At 45.3% G+C, this 18871-nt stretch overlaps 1 protein-coding gene across 5 annotated transcripts in view; it reads right to left on the bottom strand.

The window, feature by feature from the left end:
• Nucleotides 1-18794, bottom strand: part of SFI1 (SFI1 centrin binding protein) — a 30743-nt gene extending 11949 nt beyond the window's left edge. For 4 of the 5 annotated variants that reach the window (XM_039384167.1, XM_027714257.2, XM_039384168.1 and 1 more), the window contains exons 1-22: nucleotides 18690-18786; nucleotides 16224-16307; nucleotides 14439-14618; nucleotides 13431-13502; nucleotides 11202-11309; nucleotides 10812-10906; nucleotides 9291-9408; nucleotides 8560-8662; nucleotides 8077-8233; nucleotides 7170-7331; nucleotides 6655-6725; nucleotides 6178-6270; nucleotides 5886-5983; nucleotides 5417-5498; nucleotides 4467-4645; nucleotides 4156-4231; nucleotides 3327-3422; nucleotides 2850-2926; nucleotides 2126-2228; nucleotides 1535-1631; nucleotides 752-912; nucleotides 259-333 (exon numbers count right to left, since the gene is read on the bottom strand). In XM_039384167.1, the coding sequence (XP_039240101.1) occupies nucleotides 259-333; nucleotides 752-912; nucleotides 1535-1631; nucleotides 2126-2228; nucleotides 2850-2926; nucleotides 3327-3422; nucleotides 4156-4231; nucleotides 4467-4645; nucleotides 5417-5498; nucleotides 5886-5983; nucleotides 6178-6270; nucleotides 6655-6725; nucleotides 7170-7331; nucleotides 8077-8233; nucleotides 8560-8662; nucleotides 9291-9408; nucleotides 10812-10906; nucleotides 11202-11309; nucleotides 13431-13502; nucleotides 14439-14618; nucleotides 16224-16243 (2223 nt within the window). In that variant the 5' untranslated portion in view covers nucleotides 16244-16307; nucleotides 18690-18786. Of the gene's footprint in view, nucleotides 1-258; nucleotides 334-751; nucleotides 913-1534; nucleotides 1632-2125; nucleotides 2229-2849; nucleotides 2927-3326; nucleotides 3423-4155; nucleotides 4232-4466; nucleotides 4646-5416; nucleotides 5499-5885; nucleotides 5984-6177; nucleotides 6271-6654; nucleotides 6726-7169; nucleotides 7332-8076; nucleotides 8234-8559; nucleotides 8663-9290; nucleotides 9409-10811; nucleotides 10907-11201; nucleotides 11310-13430; nucleotides 13503-14438; nucleotides 14619-16223; nucleotides 16308-18689 lie in introns of all 5 variants that reach the window. The other variant, XM_039384170.1, reaches the window with a different exon arrangement.
• Between the last annotated feature and the right edge of the window lie 77 nt (nucleotides 18795-18871).

Below are 18871 nucleotides of genomic sequence, written 5' to 3'. Positions count from 1 at the left end.
CAGCAACCAGGTTAGGAGTTCACACACCCCATACCAGCCAAAGCATCAACCAAAGAGGAAATGCTGGCAGAGCCAGAGCAGAAAAACCTACTCAGTTCACTCAGTCTATGGCAAGGTGTGTCTCTGCTAGTAGAACAAAAAAATCCTGAAAATGCTTAAATAATTTTCTTTTGGTCCTTGTGTAAACAGAACATGATGGAGAAGAATGGATAAGGATTAGAAACGAGCTAGGGATGTCCCCGGGGGAAAATTCCTTACCCGTGCCTTCCAGCAAGAGAAGGAAGCAGAGCAAAGTCTGTGAGTCATTAGCTGATCTCCCTGTCTCTGCAGCAGCTGTGAGGCAACCAAAACAGTGAGTCACTTGCAGGCAAACCTCATTTATCTGAGCCAAATGCTACTAGAGCAGAACAGCTACCAAACAGCCTTTACCAGCCTCCCTTTGTTCTGCTGAGGTCACCCTCAACACCCACATGCCCTACAGTGCAACCCCATTTGCAGGTATCTGAGTCCAGCCAGGATTCATTCACAGTAAATGTCCCACCCATGGCAAGCTCAGCTTGTCACCTCTTGTTAAGTCTGTTATTTCTATCGGTTTCTTCAGGCAAGACACAGGCATGTTCCTTCCTCCTCAGCACATAAGGCTGTCATGCTCCTCCTCAGCCAAGACTGTCATTCCCTTCTCCAGGGCACACGGCTGCTCCTCCACACACGTCACTTCCCATAGGCTGGGGAGGTTGCTGATCCTTCTCACCGTTTTCTCAAGGCACTGCTGATGATAATTTTTCCATTTCCCCAGGTACTTGTGGAGCAGGTGCTGCTGGTGGTGCTGTACTGCCCTGTGGTGCTGAGCCCTCAGCATCAGACACTCCCCCGTTAATTCCTTCCAATGAAGAAACAAGGTCTGTAAACGCACTGTTGGGAGAAGATAAATTAACTCATGTACCAAAAGGAGACTATTAATTTCAGAGTATCAAGTGATCAGCTGCTCTTCCAGACTGTTTCAGCAATACTCAACATAGACAATACTCAGCACTGACAGTATTCACTGTAAGGAATAGTTGCAAAACACTTCAGGTAACAGACAGTGAGCAGTGACTTGCAAGTCCTCCCTGCTGTCACATTCTTTGTAAGCTTTGGGAAATCATTTGCCCTCTGTGCTTCAGAGTCCTCATGTCAAGAATGTGGCTGGTACCATGAAAATGCTTGCAGAGTTTGAGGGCCTTGAAGCAGTAATATTGCATTGCCCTCAAAACAGATGTCTGAGCTTCTCAAAATTAGTAATGGAAAATTGCTTTGAGGAAGGAAGTGTTACCATCCCTTATACAGACAAGGAACCAACAGAGAAGCAAAAGCCACACAAGCTGCCTTCAGCAGATCACTGGAGTCTCAAGTCATTCTCCATTCTCTGGGGATGACCTTTGTAAGCTAACAGACCAAGCAGTCACTTCATCTGCACAGATGACACAACAGACTGACCTTGGCCCGTACACAGATAACAAGGTCTTTTGAGAGCTCAATATCTCCATCAGCTCACCTGTATCCAGGTGTTTTCTGGCCTCCATCACAGCTGTCACCTTCTCCTGGCGGTGACACGCTCGCAGCCAGGCCGTGTGTCTCCACTGCAGCAACACCTAAACACACCATGCAAACAGGGCATGGGACACAGGCTGGCACTGCAATGGAAGGGGAAGCAAAATACTCCCCACTGCTGCCAACAGCACCATTTCCATCTCATTTTTCACATAAGGCTCAGCAAGACAGTGAAAATTTCCCACAAATTAAACAGCAGTATTTTAGAGGGTCCCCCTGGCATTTTTCAAGGCTTTCTTCTTTTCCATCCACCCACCCTCCTGTTCCATCTCACCAATATTACTATGCTACATCATAACACTGTTTTTCCCTTCCTCCTAAGAAATGAGGAGAAAGAAAAGAAGAGGAAAAACCATGGCCTCACTCAGACAAGTTTCAGAGACACCTGTAAAAACAAGACAAGGCTCTCAGTTTTCAGGCCTTTCTTAGTAGTGACTCTCAGATTAAGTTTTTGGTTGTTCTAATTGCATTACCTGACCCCTGCCCTGAACCAGCACCTGTACTGACCCCTTGGCAGCTGCTGTGCACACCCTACCTTCGACAGGACTGCCCTCCTGTAGTGCTCATCTGCCCGAGCAGTTGCCTTGGCTTCATGGATAAGAGCAAGGGCATTTTCTCTCCACGTATACAGAAGCTGCCTGAAGGCAAAAATACACAAAAAATGTAAAACCAAACAAAACCCATTAAGAATGATTCTCACTTGTTCATTTGGCACCTTCCTACTCACAAGGGAACCAAAAACAGCTGCCTCCAAAAACTCAGTCATGCAAATCACCTTCTGCCTGTTCAGGTCTCTGCTGAAGAGAAGGCAGTGCAAAACAGAACACTGAAATCCAGAGCTCAGCCAGTCAGGCTCTGCAAGTGACTCAAGTTGTACAGCATTAAGACAAGTAAGGTAATTAAAACTAAAGTAACTACAGCCTGTGCAGTGTGGTAATATTTTAATCACTCTCCTTGCTGTAATGGAAGGCAGCTTCTACATCTTCTACACCATAACAGAATTCATGCACTGCAGTGAACAATATAGTTTGTTGCCTGCTGACTCTCATAGGACTAAGCAGAGATTTAAAAAAATGTCCAAGCAAACAGGAAGAGGTTGATTTCTTTTAACTGGATGACCTGCATGGAAATACTAATGCATGGCAGAGTCAACTCCCAGCACTGAACACTCAAAAAGTTACAAAAGTGGCAGTGAAAGAAAGTAATGAATTTGCCTGCAGTGCAGTCCCTTCTCTCACACTGCCTAAGGAAAGGCTCACCCCAGCAGCAGCCTGGTGTGCTCCTCCTCCTTTTCAGCTACTCGGTACAGAACACACTGTATGTTTTGTTGGTAACTCTGCAAAAAAAAAAAAAAGCATTGAGAGGTAAATTTCCCTCAGCTGTTAACACCTCTGAGGAGAGGAAACATCTAGAATGTCTAAGTAGCAGCTCAGGAGAGTCACAGTGGAAAAAAATGCTTAGAGCCACTGAAATCAAATGCTGTTTTTCTGTGACAAGCAGTCAATGCACCCTAGTTACTGCTACCTATGATATACCCTTCACCAAAGCCACGAGATTACACTGGTTATGCTCCACAAAGCAATGCTAGAGCTTATACAGCCCTAACTACAGCAGTCTGCATTCTACCTTGCACACTTGGTGCCTGGAGTGAAGCAGTGTGGCAGCTCTTCAGCTCTCACTGGAACACTTAAGCCCACCCAGACAAGTGCCTCACAGAAAAGGACATTCCCTCCTACCTTCCAGGCTGCCAAGGTCTTGCCCAGCAATGTCTGTCGATAGTGCAGATCTGCTCGCACCAACTTCCTCCATTTCTCACGCTGGTGTCCCACATACTGCAAGGAGGGAGGGGAAAGAACTCAAAAAATACATAGACATGAAGGAGGGAAAACAGGCAGTGACAGAGAGAAGAGAGAAAAGCACCATTCCCAGTCTCAGGGGAAACAACAATTTGCTCTAATAGGTTTTCACTCAAACTGATGCTGCACTCTGCTATTCCTCCAAAAGGTCTAGTTGAGGTGGTTTTTCTTCCTGGCCTTTGTAGGAATCCTCTTGAAGACTGATTCAATTCACTCAAGTTAACAGGTCTGCACCAACATACAAGTGCCAACTGTAACACTTCTCATAGATTCTCACAACATGCTGTTTGGCACACCTGGTACAACTCATCATGGTAAGGAAAAGGCCCAGCATAAAAGTACCCTGTGACAGGGTCTGCTACGACCTGCACAAAACTACAGGCCTGGCTGCAAACTTAAAGTTTTGAGAAGGACACACAGTACTGGGTAGGGACAATTTCATCACCTGACTCTGGTTACATTCCCAGGTGCATCTAAACTATAATCCCATTCTCACCATATCTAAACACATGAACAAGTAGACAAAGAGCTCCCTCCCCTTCCTCTACTGTTCCACCCACACTGAACTAGTTTTACCCACCTGGAAAGCGAGGAGAGCTTAGGAATGATTAGTGTTTAAAATAAACAATTTAATTTCTAGCCATATGGGTACAAGCAATGTGAACATAATAAAGAGTTTAAGCTCTTCCCCCTCTCTTAACTTTCTCACCTCCCTCCACTTGTTCCAAGTCTTCTGCAGACACTTTGAACAGTGAAATCTTAAGGCTTGCATCTCCCTGAGCTTCCTACAAGAAAAATAATTATTTCTCCTACAATGCAATCCATGTTACTGAATCCTTCTAGCACAGACTCAAATCCACATTTATTATTATCAGTAAGTCATTTACAGAAACACAAACTAGCAGACTGCCAAGCACAAATAAGGAGTCAGCATCATCATGAATTAAATGCTGTTTGTCCTTAGTAGGCCACCACAGGGCCAATCCAAACTACTCTCCCTTCTTAAAAAAATCTTCTTACTCTGTTTTTCTCTCCTGAGTACTTTGCTTCCAGAGACAGAAGGCCTTCAGCTTCAGGAAGTTACTGTAGTGATCTCTGGCCCGAACCAAGGCCTCCTGCTCCTCCAAACACGCCGCTGTTCTTCTGCGCCAGGAGCACCAGAAGCAGCGCAACAGTTGCCTTTCAAAATGAAGCACAGCCTGAGGTGGAAGGAAGGTGGCAATGAATACATGACACGGGACACTTACAAACAGAAGAAGACAATCCTTAAAGATGACATGCACAGAACTGTCCAATGCTGTTTTCCTCTCCTCGGGTTGAACAGCAGTGGCCATACCACCAAAGGCCCTTTGCTGTGAGGTTATTTAACATGTTCTACAGGTTCCCTGTGTGCATGTGGAGGGATGAACTGTCACCAGAAACAGCAGAGTAAAGATGGAAAAACTACAAACTGGTAAGTAGCATGTGAAGGGCTCCCAAGAACCGATAAGCCCCAGAAACCAGTCCTGTTGAATTCACAAGAGCTGATAATCTCCCACCACCAAGAGCCAGACATATCTGCACAAGAACACCCACACTATCAAAAACTTGGAGTTGTGTAACAGGCCACATAAAAGGAGGCAATGGCTGCTACATAAAAAGATTCCAGGATTACATATATACACACATCTTAGGAAATGAAGGACTCCTTAAGGAACTTTATGGACACCTACCTAGAAGCAACTAATTTGTCAGCACAACCCTGGACTTCTTAAATAGGCTGGGGTTGGTCCTTTAATTACTATTATCATTTCAATGAAGTAACTATGAAAATGACAGTGTGAGAGTTGCCCCTGACTTGATCTCCCACCAGGGAACAGGGAATTTACAACATCCAAGTCCATCTCATGCTAACTCATGTTCACAGACAGTGACTAAGGAATCACCCCCTCCATTTCCTAAGCAAGGCCAGGTAAGAGAGTTACATTTACCCTCTCCTCCCCCATTCGATCCTCCTGCAGCTTGCTGGCCTTCAGCAGCCACGTGTCAAACGCCCATCTCATCAACACCCTCCTGCAGGCAAAAAGGGACAATGTCAGCACAGGAGAGAATTCCTTCAGAAAACACACATGGAAGTCAAACAGCCAATCCATCTACAGCTTACACAGTTACTTGCTTTTTCAAATCATGCAAGCCCTCTTTAGAAATCAGGCAGCAGATAGATCATTACTCTGATATAGTCCAGCTCTTAGATCCAAACAAGCCTCAGAGCTCATCTTAACAAACCTCCTTCTCACATTCCACAGAGAAGCAGGAGATGTAAATTGTTCATTACTCATAGAAAATATCAGAGCAATTGGCATCAAGATGGTCACGCTCCCAAAGTATTACCAGACTTGAGAAGCAAAGGCCCACAAATTCCACATTTGTACAAGTTTATATTAATGTTTCTCTGCGTACCTATAACGGACATGAGCCACTAATGTTAAGGCCTGCTGCTGTTCTTCCTCCTTCTCTTCCAAACGGGACTTCCAACGGTTCCAGAACTTCTGCAGCACCTGAAATAAAACAAGACAGATGCAAAAAAACCCCATATCTAAGAGTGGCAGTTGACTTACACAGGAGATTTTCTGTGCTTATGAGTATTTAGGAACAAAGTCACTGCTGTAATAAAAAAGTACTTTGTAGGTGAAAGTGGAAGCCAACAGGCCAGCTCAAGAAACACTAACACAAGAACAAGAGTCAAACTCACTGTAACTTGGTGCTGACGGTGTGACAGATTTTTTCTCATTCTCTGAAGACGAGTGTTCACAACATTCTGCCAAAGACCCTTAAAGCCAAGTTTCTGTAACAATAAGAAACATACACAACTTTTATGTAATCCAAATCAGGGAAGTTTAGAGCTGGCTGCTCCTTACAGACAATGTATGTTTGATGCTATTCCTTGCAACAGCCAGGATTCATGAACTTGTCATCAAAGCAAGGCATCCATTTCCTCTCACAAACTGTCACTTCTCCAGCTTCCCAACTGGAATAATACTTGTTCTGGAGAGCAGTACAGTTTCCCCATTTGTATTCAACTGGCAGATTCCAGAACAGTTAAAATTTAGAAACCTGATGTCCAATCCAAACTCTCTATGGCATCTCCCACTGAACACCCACACCACTGTCAGCATTACAGGGACACTCCCCACAGCCCCTTCCACCTGCCACGTGACCCTGCTCTTACCAACAGGTGATGTCTGTAGTGCTCTTCAGCCAGCTCACACTGCCGAGACTCCTCCACACACAGCACAACATCTGTCACTGAGTTAAAGTATCCTTTACACAGAGACATCCCTCCCAATACACACACAACCTTCTCCCACAGAGGGGCACTACATCTCCATCTAAATGTGCTGCAATATTTGAATTTCCAGCACTGTTATCAGCAGAAGTTTTGACTAAAGTCAGAGTTATTTTAGATTTTGATGGCTTATCACAACAGATTTCTGACTCACTGTTAAGGAATTCCTCTACGACCATAAATTATTTTCTGCAGGCTCTTAGGTGTCAACACACTAACATCCAGTAATTGCACCAGGTTAATTAATTGTTAGTATGGCATTACACACATCTTTCTAATGATAACATGCTTGTTGTCACCCACACTGCTGCACAACATTCCTGCTTATTAACTGGATCTTTCCCCCGCGGGAATGCTTTTGACCCGTCTGTGCTAGAGCGTAAATACAGATGGGATACAATGCTTCCAGTGTGCAAAGACTCTCCATAAGGCAATCCTTGCTGCTTGTTTTTCCAAGTCCTTTTGGTGAGCATGAATTCTTCTCTTGCACTCCAACAACAGCCGCCAGTCAGAGAAACGGCGCCGGAGCGTCCGGCTCCGGTGAAGCTCCTGGGCCAGCTCTGGAAAACAAACACAAAATACTCCTGCTCATTTGTGTCAGGTGAGATCACGGCACCTAAGCCACTGGTTCGGAAGTGACAGGAGCTCTAACACTGAAAAATGATGGCAAGAATTCCCATTAACACTCAGCTATGGATTATATTCCTCCTACTGATCACAAAGGCAGTTTTAAGGCAGTGACCTACTGTACTGACTTAAGAAGGGCAAGTTAAGACACTGTGTCACTTGTTCAACACACACAAGCTTGCTCACATTTCAGCATACTCCTAGCACTAGTTTCTAGTTATCCAAGCTGGATTCTTTTCCACTACCACCAATCAAAAGGCAATTCACACAAAGATCTGAACTCATGCCAGTGACTTCAAGGGATAAAGCAAAAGAACTGGTGTAATAACCTTTACCATCCTGCATGAGTTGTGATTTGTCTGATTATCAAGAACATCCACAGACAGCTCAAAGTCCTGAATACATCCTTCTCACAGATATCCCAGTTAGAATATAATAGATAATGTGCAAGTTTTCATCAAGGGAACAGTAAAGCATTTTCTCTTAAATCACATGGAAAGCAGGTGATCTTCCCTACAGTTCAGTGTGTGACCTCAGCCAGCCAGGCCTGTCACAGTGTGCAGCCCAAGCTGCATCTCATCAGCTGTTGGGCAGAGACACTGCAGTGTCTCCTAGAACAGAAAAACCCATCACTGTGGCCTAAGCAAAGGGGCTGAGCCCTGTTCTGTCCTCACTCACCATTCTGACGTTTCTTTACTCTGTGGAGGTTTAAGTATCCCAGCCATGCTCCCAGGCATCTCCTCAATTCCCAGTGCTGATGGTGAGTGACTGCCCTGGTCTCCTTCTGCTTCTCATTCTGGCTGTACAAATACAGCTCTCGCCACTGCAACCAAGCCTGACAGAAGAATGGAGGGAGGGCAGTAAGGAGAAAAAACAAGATTAGTGAACCAGAACAGAGAAGAGGAAGAACACACAGGCAATAGGAAATTCCACGTAAGTTCTGAAGGTGAAAGCCATGAGCAATGAACTTGCAATCTGAACTTGCCCAGATGCAGCTTCATTCCATTTGCTCATGTCCTGATATGTTACTCCACCATAAGTACTGCAATTTGCAAAGTAAATTAATACAAGGCCTAATTTTTATTCATCTTCAACATTTTCACACGTGTGCAACTTAAACATTAAAAACATTCAGCAGTAGCTGAAGCTCCTGGGACTTACTCGAAATTGCAGGCTCTGGGCCCAGTGCTGCAGAGCCAAAATATTCATTTGATGTCCAGTGCATTTCTGGTAGTGTTGTCTTCTCCACACCGCCCACGAAACGCTGCCAAAACAATGTTACAGACATGTTCAAACACAGGTGTCATAATTCTGTGCAAGAAATCACCTTCTTCTCACTGGAAAAAGGTATGAAAAACAATCTTTTCATAGACTCGCAGAACAGTGTGGGTTGGAAGGGATCTTAAAGATCATCTCATTCCAACCCCCTACCACGGGCAGGGACACCTTCCACTAGACCAGGTTGCTCCAAGCCCTGTCCAACCCTGGCCTGGAACACTTCCAGGGATAGGGCAGACACAGCTTCTCTGGGCAACCTGTGCCAGGGTCTCACCACCCTCATGTTAAAGAATTTTTCCCTAATATCCAATCTAGATCTACCTTGTTCAGTTTAAAGCCATTCCCTATTGTCCTCTCACTGCATGCCTTTGCAAAAAGTCCCTCTCCAGCCTTCCTGTAGGCTCCTGTTGGGTACTGGAAGGCTGCTTAAGGTCTCTTAAATTCAGTCTGTGAGTGTGCCAGAACTCAAACATACCAAAAAGAAAAATAAAATAATTAAAAAAAAATAAATTCGAAGATGGAACAAAGTCACTGCAGGAAAAGGTAACACGACCCAGGTAAAAGCCACGGCCTCGTGGTCAGTGCCTCTCTGCCCGTTTCCACCCCATCCTTACCGCAGACAGCTTCTTTCCCTGAATGCCAGTGCCACAGACTGCATCCCACGTTTTGTCCTTTCAACATCAACATAAACCAGCCAGCACTGCCAGGTCCTGAGCAGCTTTTGCTTCTTTGCTGTGCACAAAAAAAAAAATATGACAGCACCTTAAGTTCACGCAGGAATCATGCACGTTTGAACCACTGTCCCCGACTCCTGTCCCCTCAACCTGCAGGGACACCTCGTGGGAAGCCGTGAAATGACAGGGAAGCTCATCCTGGGTGAGGGTGTCACACTGCCCAGTGTCAGAATCGCTGACAGCACCATCCATGCCACCAGTTCAGAGCAGCGTGAACGATCAGACAATGGCATTGCTTTGTCTTCAGAGCTTACAGGGTGTATAATGTATAACAATACTCACTAATGACCTTAGTGGGTAAGAATTACAGGCTTTTCTTTGGTTCGTTTTCAAAAAAAAGAAGTTCATCAGGTTCATCAGTAGCTTTTCAGGAGTTATTCTCTAGTACAAGCAGAGAAATCAACCAGAAACAAGCCAAGTTTATTTAGCAGGCTGGTCATGCAGCTAAAAACAGAAGTGGTGTCACAAATTCCAGTTTACCACTTTATGCAGTGTGTTGCATTTTCTCCTCACAGCAGGCTGGTTGGTCAGAACTGACACTATTGAAGCAAAGTTGTCAGAAGAAAATATCATTGATTCTATGCCCCTTCACACTTACACATAAAAAAAACCCCAAAGTTTTTTTTAAGATTTCCTTGTGAATCAAACATTAACCGACCTTAAACCAGGTCACGGTTTTCTGTGAGTAAGTAACACGCAGCTTCTGCTGTAAATACTCTGGCCTCACTCAGTGAGAAAGGAAGTCTAAATGGCCTGTCAGTTTGTGTCCAAAGGTGCCAGGCTCTGGGATAGTCAGAGGCTACAGTCATGTGCAAGGAGACCAGTTAACTTATTTTGCAAGTCAGCTCAGAACAAAACCATTGCAACCAGTACAGACAGCTCCAAGACAAATCCATTGCAGAGCAAAGAATCTACACAATAAGACCAGAGGTACTTCAAAAGCTTGGGCTTCTCTTCAGTTTTAAGACACAGGCTGGAAGGAATAGTGAATTCAGGTAAAATGAGTGCAGTTAATACCACAGGGAGTTATTATCTAATGTCTGTAGCCACAGTTGATAGAGAATTCCAATAATACATTCTATCAAAAAATATCTATTTGAACACACATTAAGTTAAAAAAAAACAACCAAACAGATGAAAAAAAACCACCAAACCACCCCCTCAAAAACAAACACTGCGATCCAGAGCAGATGGAGAGGCCCTTAAGCTTATCCAGTGGCATCTCTAAATAACTGTAGCTACACCACAGTGCCTCACATGGAATTCCATCTGCTCCTGGAAGCACTGCCCTGCCAGGGCCTGGGGGAGCCCAGGGGACACAGATTCTGGGGGAATGTTCCCTTTGAAAACTCCCATCTCACTATGCCCCCAAATAAAGACAGTTACCATCACTTCACTTACCATGAGACTCTGCAACACAGTATTTGTTCCTCTCTCCTTGCTGCTGGCACACATAGGCTCTCCAGGCCTTGAATATCAAACTATAGAGGAAATGCCTGAAAAAGGAGAACAGTGCCATTTGGTGAAACAGCCACCAGTGCCTACAAGTAGGATTCTTTCAAGTTCGGTTGCACTCTAAAGATACGTTGAAAAGGGAATTTTGACTTCATCCTAAGACAACAGCAACAAAAAAGACAGGGTGAGAAAAATATGATAATAAGCAATGAAGACATTGCTCTTGGCCTGGAGGTACCATGGCTGTAACTTGCTTACTGGTATTAATAATTCCTTCAGAGCCCAAGGGAAAACTTCTCACACACACATCCCCCAAAGGGAAGTCATTTCACAAACCTGTAGTGGTTCTCTGCTCTGAGGCTGAGCTTCCTCTCTCTGCAAACTCTCCACCACTCCTTCCACTGGCCAAAAGTTTTTTGAAGAATCTTCTGCTCATAAAAGGATCTAAACAGTTGAAAGATTTGGACATGGGAAACTTCACACAGGTTTCCAGAGTGACCACAAATCACTTTTAATGAAGATTACAGTACCTCTTCTCCAGCCTTGCCTGCTTAGCCTAACAACACCTAACTGCATTTAAAACCACTACTCCACTATGACACTTTATTCCAAGACTGTGAATATGACAAGAACCACTCAGTTTACTGACATAAAGGCAAGAAATAAGACAGATGTTGGTAACTTGCAAAATATCTGAGGGCCAGTTGACTTTGGACACATGAATAACTTGCATATTTTATCCCCAGTTCAGCGTTTTACTCAACCAGCCAGGATAGTTAATAACAGTACATGTATTTTCCTTGTTAGCTTTGTTCTTTGCTATTTTAAAACAAAATATTTTATGTATGGAAACGAACGCAAAACCTACATCAGATTTTATAATGCTTTGATGTTTCCATTGTGTTTCAGAAACAGCAAATTTAAAATCTTCCCAAAGAACACTTAAATAGGCTCAGGAGCTCCTTCAGCCAGTTGCACATCACCTGTGCTAAAAATGAAGCTGTTCATCTGTTCATGGACCTGCTCTTTCCAATGGGTGCTGAGCCATGCTCAAAATGGAGTCACAAGTTACATATGACCTTCAAATTCTTTAACTTTAGCAGAACAGTCTCTGTTTTTATACCCAGATTTAATTATCACACACCTGGCTAGGTAAGAAGTGATGGCACATTTCAACTGAATTGTGAACAACTAAAAATTCAAATATGGGAAGATCTGCATGCAGGAATTGGGATTTTGCTCACCTAACTAAAAATAATGGTCATAATCTAATATTCCAACACTTTTCCATGTGGTCAAGATGACCTGAGCAGCAACCTAAGAACATAAAATCTCATCAACTGGAGTATGAATCCTTTCAAACTATTTCTCACCTCTTTGTATTTCTGATGGAGAGAAGGTAAAGAGAAGGAACCATGAAAACACACAAGCTAACAAACAAAAAGCACACAAGCCCAGCCTGACACTTTTGATCATAACTATCCCACCAGCTCCATGAAATCGGTCACGTCAATAACAGCAGGATTAGGCCCAGAATACCAAGAGGTCCCTTGGTGAACACATATCAATCCTCTCCCAAGGTGCAGTTCACAGCCACCTACCCCAAGCCAAGCTGCTAAGTCATTCCAAACACTCAAGCAGAAAAGGAAAAATAAAAAAAAAGAAAGAAAGAAGAAATGAGCTATGTTATTTTTTTGGACTTGGTGCATTAACAAACAGAACATTGCAAATAGAAGCTGTGGAGAACTAGGGATTTCTAAATCTAAAAAGGCCATTAATTGTTGCTTATGTTCCTTGATGATCTTTATAAAATGTATTTCCACTTCTAAAAAAAAATATCAAATAATCATTGTCCTGAATTTATAGGCAGCCAAAGTACTGCCAGTGCAGTAGATGGGACATCAAGGACAGGGAGGTTCACAGGGCAACTTCCATTTACCAACTAAGGCAAAACTAGAATAGATTTGAAACAGTGCAATGAAACTGAATCACTAAGAGCCTGATTTTATCCCAAATGCAGCTCTTCCCACTGGGAATTGCTCCAGTTCCCAAGGGTGCGGACAAGCAAGAATGAACATGCAAATTAAAGCAAGCCAAGAAAAGAGTATCAAAGCCTTGGGTTTCAGCAGCTCACACAACACTAACAACAGAAAGGGATTGTCTGCCACAGGTATTTCCAAGTCAGCCAGACACCAAACATGCACATTAAGAACAGTGCAAACAGTATAATGAACTGAATTTTCAGATCTCTCTCATCATACCTTTGAGAAATGGTCAAATTTAAAGCAGGAATCACAATCATACCCCATCAGTTATATGCACATACAGTTCAACTTCATTGAGACACCACAATTCCTATGAATTCAGTTAGTAAAGTTTTACCATGATTGTTAAAGGAAAAAGCAAGAGCAAGAAGGGTACTTAAAGGAAACCTTCAAGTGATCTCAAACTACATCCAGATACTTTCTTGGCAGGCAGAACTCTCTTAGCCCAATGGTTTACCAGTAAGCCATTAAAAAAAAAAAAGAAAACAAACCCACCCTTGAGTTCTGTAATTTTATCTACCTGGCTTTGGAAGGGAGAACTTGTCCAAATGTCATTTTTGCCCACAGATAGAAGAATTTCCTTGCTAGATGTCTGGAATATAAGGAAAGGTTAGTTGCCTTTGTACTCCTCCTCTGCAAATTCCCAGGCAGCAGTAAAAATAGGAACTTTTATTTTAGTTTCAGTAATAAAACAAAGGGTTTGGTTTTCAGAGATCATATCTGCAACAGAACAATTCATCAGGCATAAACAGAGGCCCAGGCATCATTGCAAGGCTTTAAATGGGACATGCTTTAGGAAAGCTCAGTAGCCAAAACATTTTCCACTTACACCCAGTGGCACCACTGAGCAGGGTGCTGGCTAACCGGGATTTAGAAGTGGTAACATCACTGTTTCTCTCAAAGTCAACCAGCTGAGTCCATACTTGAGCCAGTTTAATGTTTAGCTCTGCCTGCAACCAGATCTTCCTTGTTCCCACCTCCCCCCCAGCAGTTCCGCACCCTCAGCTCACTAATGTGTTGCTGTGACACTGTAACCTTCCCCCCTTTTCTTTCCGGTGGATTTAAGAGTTAATTGGCACACGGAGGGCCCCAATAAGCACCAAAGGCCTCACAAGTTAATTAAAGCACAGCCGTGAACGGGGCCTCTCTCTTTCAGCAGGTCTGAGCTGCTCCAGTTGCTCAACAAATAATAGGCTTTAATCTCTAAACAATTGCATCCCACCTTTGTCAAGATTCTTTCAACAAACAAAAGAAGTAAAAAAACACTAGAGGAGAGCAAGAGGAAACCATTTCACCTGGCAGTGTATCACAGAATACTGTTAAACAGCCTTTTTTAAACGTTGCATTAGAAAATAAAATATATGGGAAATCCGACTGTGCCAATGCTTGTCCTCAAGTTACCACAAGACATCTTCAGAACTGTCTGGCATGGCCATGAGCAAAAACTTCTGCCTCAGCCTGCACTGGTACTACTAAAACCAGACTTTTCTAGCTCCGTTCAGAGAAAAATATGTTTTGTACTTATCACCTGGTCCGGAATTTTTTTAACCTTCTTCTTTGATTCTGGGCACACCCAACTCTGCTCGGATTGTCATGGCCTCTGTCCTGGAATTCATGTCTGGCAGAGTGGGGAGCAACAGACTGGCCACTTGCATGGACTTGATGCCCAGCTGGCTGTTGGATTTCCTGCATCTTCAGGGATTTTGAACTTAAAAGGAAAGGAGAAATATTTTGTGTAAAATCACATTAACGGTAAAGAAATGGCATTACTTCAATAAATTGATCTATAACAAAGGTATCCAGTCACACACAGAACAGCTACAAAACACTAAAACACTTATTGTCTCTTTATCAGACGTTTTTCACTATCTGGAGTTTTAATGTTAAAGTTTCCCCAACACAAGCAGAAAGACACATTTCACTGCAATCATGTCACACACAATTCTTTTCTCCTCTAAAGCTGAAATGAAAAAGCACTAAAATGCATTTGTGCTTCCCCTCCCGTGTGTGTGCAAACAAGGTGTCCTTATAGAGAAGATCTGAACGTGGTTTTCTGCCTTTTATTCTCAAACATATCTATTGCTGAAGAATTCTCTTGAGGACTTGGGAACTGAAGTTAGAATTTTCCATTTTAACATGAAATGTTCTTTCACAAGCAACTTTTTCCTAATTTCAGTCATATTTTAAGTAAATATGTTCCTCCTCAAAAAAACCCCTAAAAATCTCTTCCTGTTTTTACATATTCATCGTTAAAAAATAAAACTAGACATATTTTTCCATCACACAGTTTGCTTTCACATGTGAAATCTGAAAAAATAACACGTGTGTTCTTATGAATTCTAAGTATTTTGTCTTGGTAATTTTCTGAAAACAAGGATAAAAAACACCTCTAACCAGATGAAACTTGCTGAACCAGTTGTATTGAAGCTTCTTTCCTGAAATAAATACTGCCACCACCCTGAGAATTTGCACATTAGAACTACAAACACATTCTTGAGCTCCAGAAGAGACAACAGAAGAGGGTAGTCTGAAAAGTCACCCTAATAATCACCTGAACTGAGCTGGGGAAAACACGGCTGCAGCCAGAAAAAAATGGTGGTTTCACAGAGTGATGGGAACAATGCAAGTCCCAGAAGTTCAGCTAAATATGCACAAGGTTCCTGCACACCTATTAGGGCCAACTCCCTTGAAAACTGTTTCATCTGCTCCAAAGGCAAACCTGATCTGACCGTACGCGATGGCAACGTCACACAAAGGAGTCAAAAATGTCAAGCTTGGGTAAAACAGGCAGAAGTTTTCTATTGAAGTCTCAGGAATGTGAAAATCTAACGTTTTTCCTAAATTTGAAACATTGTACGTGCTGCACATATTTAGTGATGACAGCCTACATCCATGAGAAGTTATGGCAACTATGTAAAATAAGAGTCAAAGATGGATCATTTCTCCCTTGTGAAGTTAGAAAATGAAAGCATGGGAAGAATAAGAGAGCTGACACCACAGATTAATCTGTTGTTGAGCCAACAAGTATGTTCAAATGTGTTCCAGTCAAGAACATTATTTTTATGTTTAAATGTTATGATAATTTAAACCCCCATAAAGTTGTGTTCCATGATGGGTTTGGGAGTGGGGTGTTTGTTGTTCATTTCATTTCATTTTGCTTTTAGGCAAGCATTCCATAGAGACCACTAAGGCCTCCTATGAGAATAACTGAACTTTCTTCTGTCCCATGGAAAGCCGAAGATGCCATAATTTAAAAATAAAAATAAATTACAGCTGAGGTCTTTTAACATGGTAGCTTCTTCTTACTGCTTACCTGCTCCTGACTTTCTCCATTTCGCTGTAGTTCCAAGCCTGCAGTGCACAAATTCACTCTCTGTTCTGCTGTGCTGTCTCTCAGCTTTGGACAAAGCATAAATTGGTGCCTGTTACTTGTAATGAATCCATCAAATGGATCTGTGCTAAATGCAGTATCTTAAAGACATGAATTCCACTCAGGTGACCTGCACACAAACAGCACAATGCAATTCCAACTGTTCAACATGAAAAGTGTTTGTGTCCTACCCTTGATGCCCTGAGATGTGCTGACAAAATCTAATGGTAAGGAAGTTACAACCATTTGAATCCTAAGGCAACAACTGTGCCTACCTACAACGAAGCTGTGCTAGAAAGGTGCTACAAAAGGATGACTCTAAGTTATGTTCCCCTATTTAAAAACAAATTAATAAGCAAGGGTGACACAATCAGGAGCTAACCAAATTCCTTTTCACTTTTTTTTTTTAACACTAAGCTTCTCTCCTTCGTAAGCACACAGAAATGAAGAAAACAATGAACTCCAGGGAGAAATTCTGTGTGCACAGAACCCTGTGCCTTCCAAAGGCCTCACGGGGAGTCAGAGGCTGGGAAAGCACCGGGACTTATGGACAGGCATCTCCTTGTAAGTGTGAGATCTCAAGGGGGTATTTCTATAAGCCTGGCTTAAGGCGTGACAGAAAGAAAGCCAAACAGAACCCAAACCAAAACAAACAAAACCTAAAACTCCCAAAACAAACAAAAACATACAACAAACAAACCAACACCAAAACAACCAACCAACCAACAAAAACAAAACAAAACAAAACAAAAAAAACCCACAAAATTTTTCCGCGGTTTTTCTGCACGAAATTCCTTTCAGCAGATAATTATACCCCGAATTTTTGTGCCGAACACTCGACACCCACACTCCGCAGCCCCGCCGTGAGGGGCTTGGGGCCGAGGGCGGAACTCCCGCCTCCCACCCCGCTGAGAGCGCTACGGACCGCGGGGCGAGCGGAGCAGGACCGGGCACACGGAGCCAACGGGCAGCAGAAGAAGCTCCACCCGTCCCAACGGAGCCGCCTCCAAGGGGTACAGGAGCGGGAGGAGCGGGAGGAGCGGGAGGAGCGGGAGGAGCGGGAGGAGCGGGAGGAGCCTGAGGCGGCCCCGCCGTGAGGGGCGGGCGCTCCCCGCCCTCAGCCGGGCGGCGCCGCCGCAGCGCCCCCTGGCGGCGGGCGGGGCGCGAACGGCCCCGGAGCGCCCGGGATACACCGAGCACGGGCAGGGGAAGCTGCCGCTCGGACTCGTGAGGGAAAAACAGTGTCCTGACATTTCTGTGCCAGCGGGCTTTCCTGCTGGGAGCGTCCAGTGTCCAGCACCCGCGGCAGGTGTGCCTTTGGGAGCCAACAGAGCAGCGATTCAGCTCATAACAGCCACGTGAATAGCGGAACACAACACGGATCAGGGCCTCTCAAAGCCACAGCACCTCGTAACAACCACTGAGCCACAGACTGGCGGCCTGCTGGTTGCCATCGAGTCTCGCCGTGTGTTTGTTTGGAAAGCAAGCTGGCCCGGGGAGACTAGGCAATTGTTGCAGTGCTGTCTCATTTATAATGCACCACTTTGTCGTGGAAGAAGAAAAGTGAGAAATAGCTACTTCTTGTTTGTTTCTGTCTCATTCTTTACAGCTTTTAATGCTGGCATTCAACTTTCATTAAAGATCCGGGAAGAAAACACTTTATTCACCAGATCCTACAAGAAATTCCTTGGTCCTACATAGCCCTCTCTGCCCAAGGTGTTTGGAAGCTCCGGGTCCCCGCTGGGCTCCTGTGGCCGCAGGGATGGGAATGCTGAGGGCAGAGCCGCGGGCACACGGAGCCGGCAATCTCGCTCACTAAATTCCTAAAAGTCATGTCGAGAACAACGTCTGGTCATCACTGCCAACCACGAAAGGCTTTGTCCGGTGTCTCCGAAGCAGCTGCCACGCTCACTGCATCACCCTCCGTCCCGCTGTCCCCCGGGAATGCCAGACCCGCACCCGGCAGGGTCGGGTAACAGCTGGTTGGGAGCACCGGCTGGGAGCACCGGGGCGCTGCGCTCACACGGCTGTGGCGCGGGGGGCCGGGGCGGGCTGGGCAGCAGTGCGGGCTCGGCCAGGCCGGCCCTGTCACCCGCGGGCACGGTGGGACGTCAGGGCAGTGCCGGGGAACCCCCCGAGCCCGCGCGGAGAGAGGGGAGCGCCCGCCGAGCGCGCTGTCACCGCCCGCCCGCCATGGCCGTGAGGGGCCGCGCGCGCCCCGCCGCCGCTTCCCGCGCTCCTGAGGGGGACCGGGACGGGATCGGGGACAGGCACCGGGACGGGATCGGGGCCCGTCCGGTGCCGCCGCTCCGCACATGGCTCTCCCCGCGCCCCGCCGGCCGCCCGCCCCGCAGGGCTGCCCGCCCAGACTGCCTGCGGGCCCTCGCCGCGCCCCGCGTCACTCCTCACCCGCCGCGCCGCTCGCGAGGTGAGACGCCGGTGCCGCGGGCGGCCCGCGGCGGGGGCTCCCTGTGGGGGCCGCGGCCCTCCCCGCCCGCTCCCCTCTCAGGCGCCGGGCGGGGGAGCCCCCGGGCCGCGCGCGCGCGCGCCGCGCCTGCGCGCGGGGCGTTAAATGGGTGCGGGGCGGGTGG

Source organism: Pipra filicauda, unplaced genomic scaffold (genome assembly GCF_003945595.2).
Source record: "Pipra filicauda isolate LSUMZ 115617 unplaced genomic scaffold, ASM394559v2 scaffold33_size4404698_pilon, whole genome shotgun sequence".
In the NCBI taxonomy this organism is placed as follows: Eukaryota; Metazoa; Chordata; class Aves; order Passeriformes; family Pipridae; genus Pipra; species Pipra filicauda.
The sequence above is the reverse complement of the archived record's forward strand: the minus strand, read 5'-3'. Positions and strand labels throughout refer to the sequence as shown.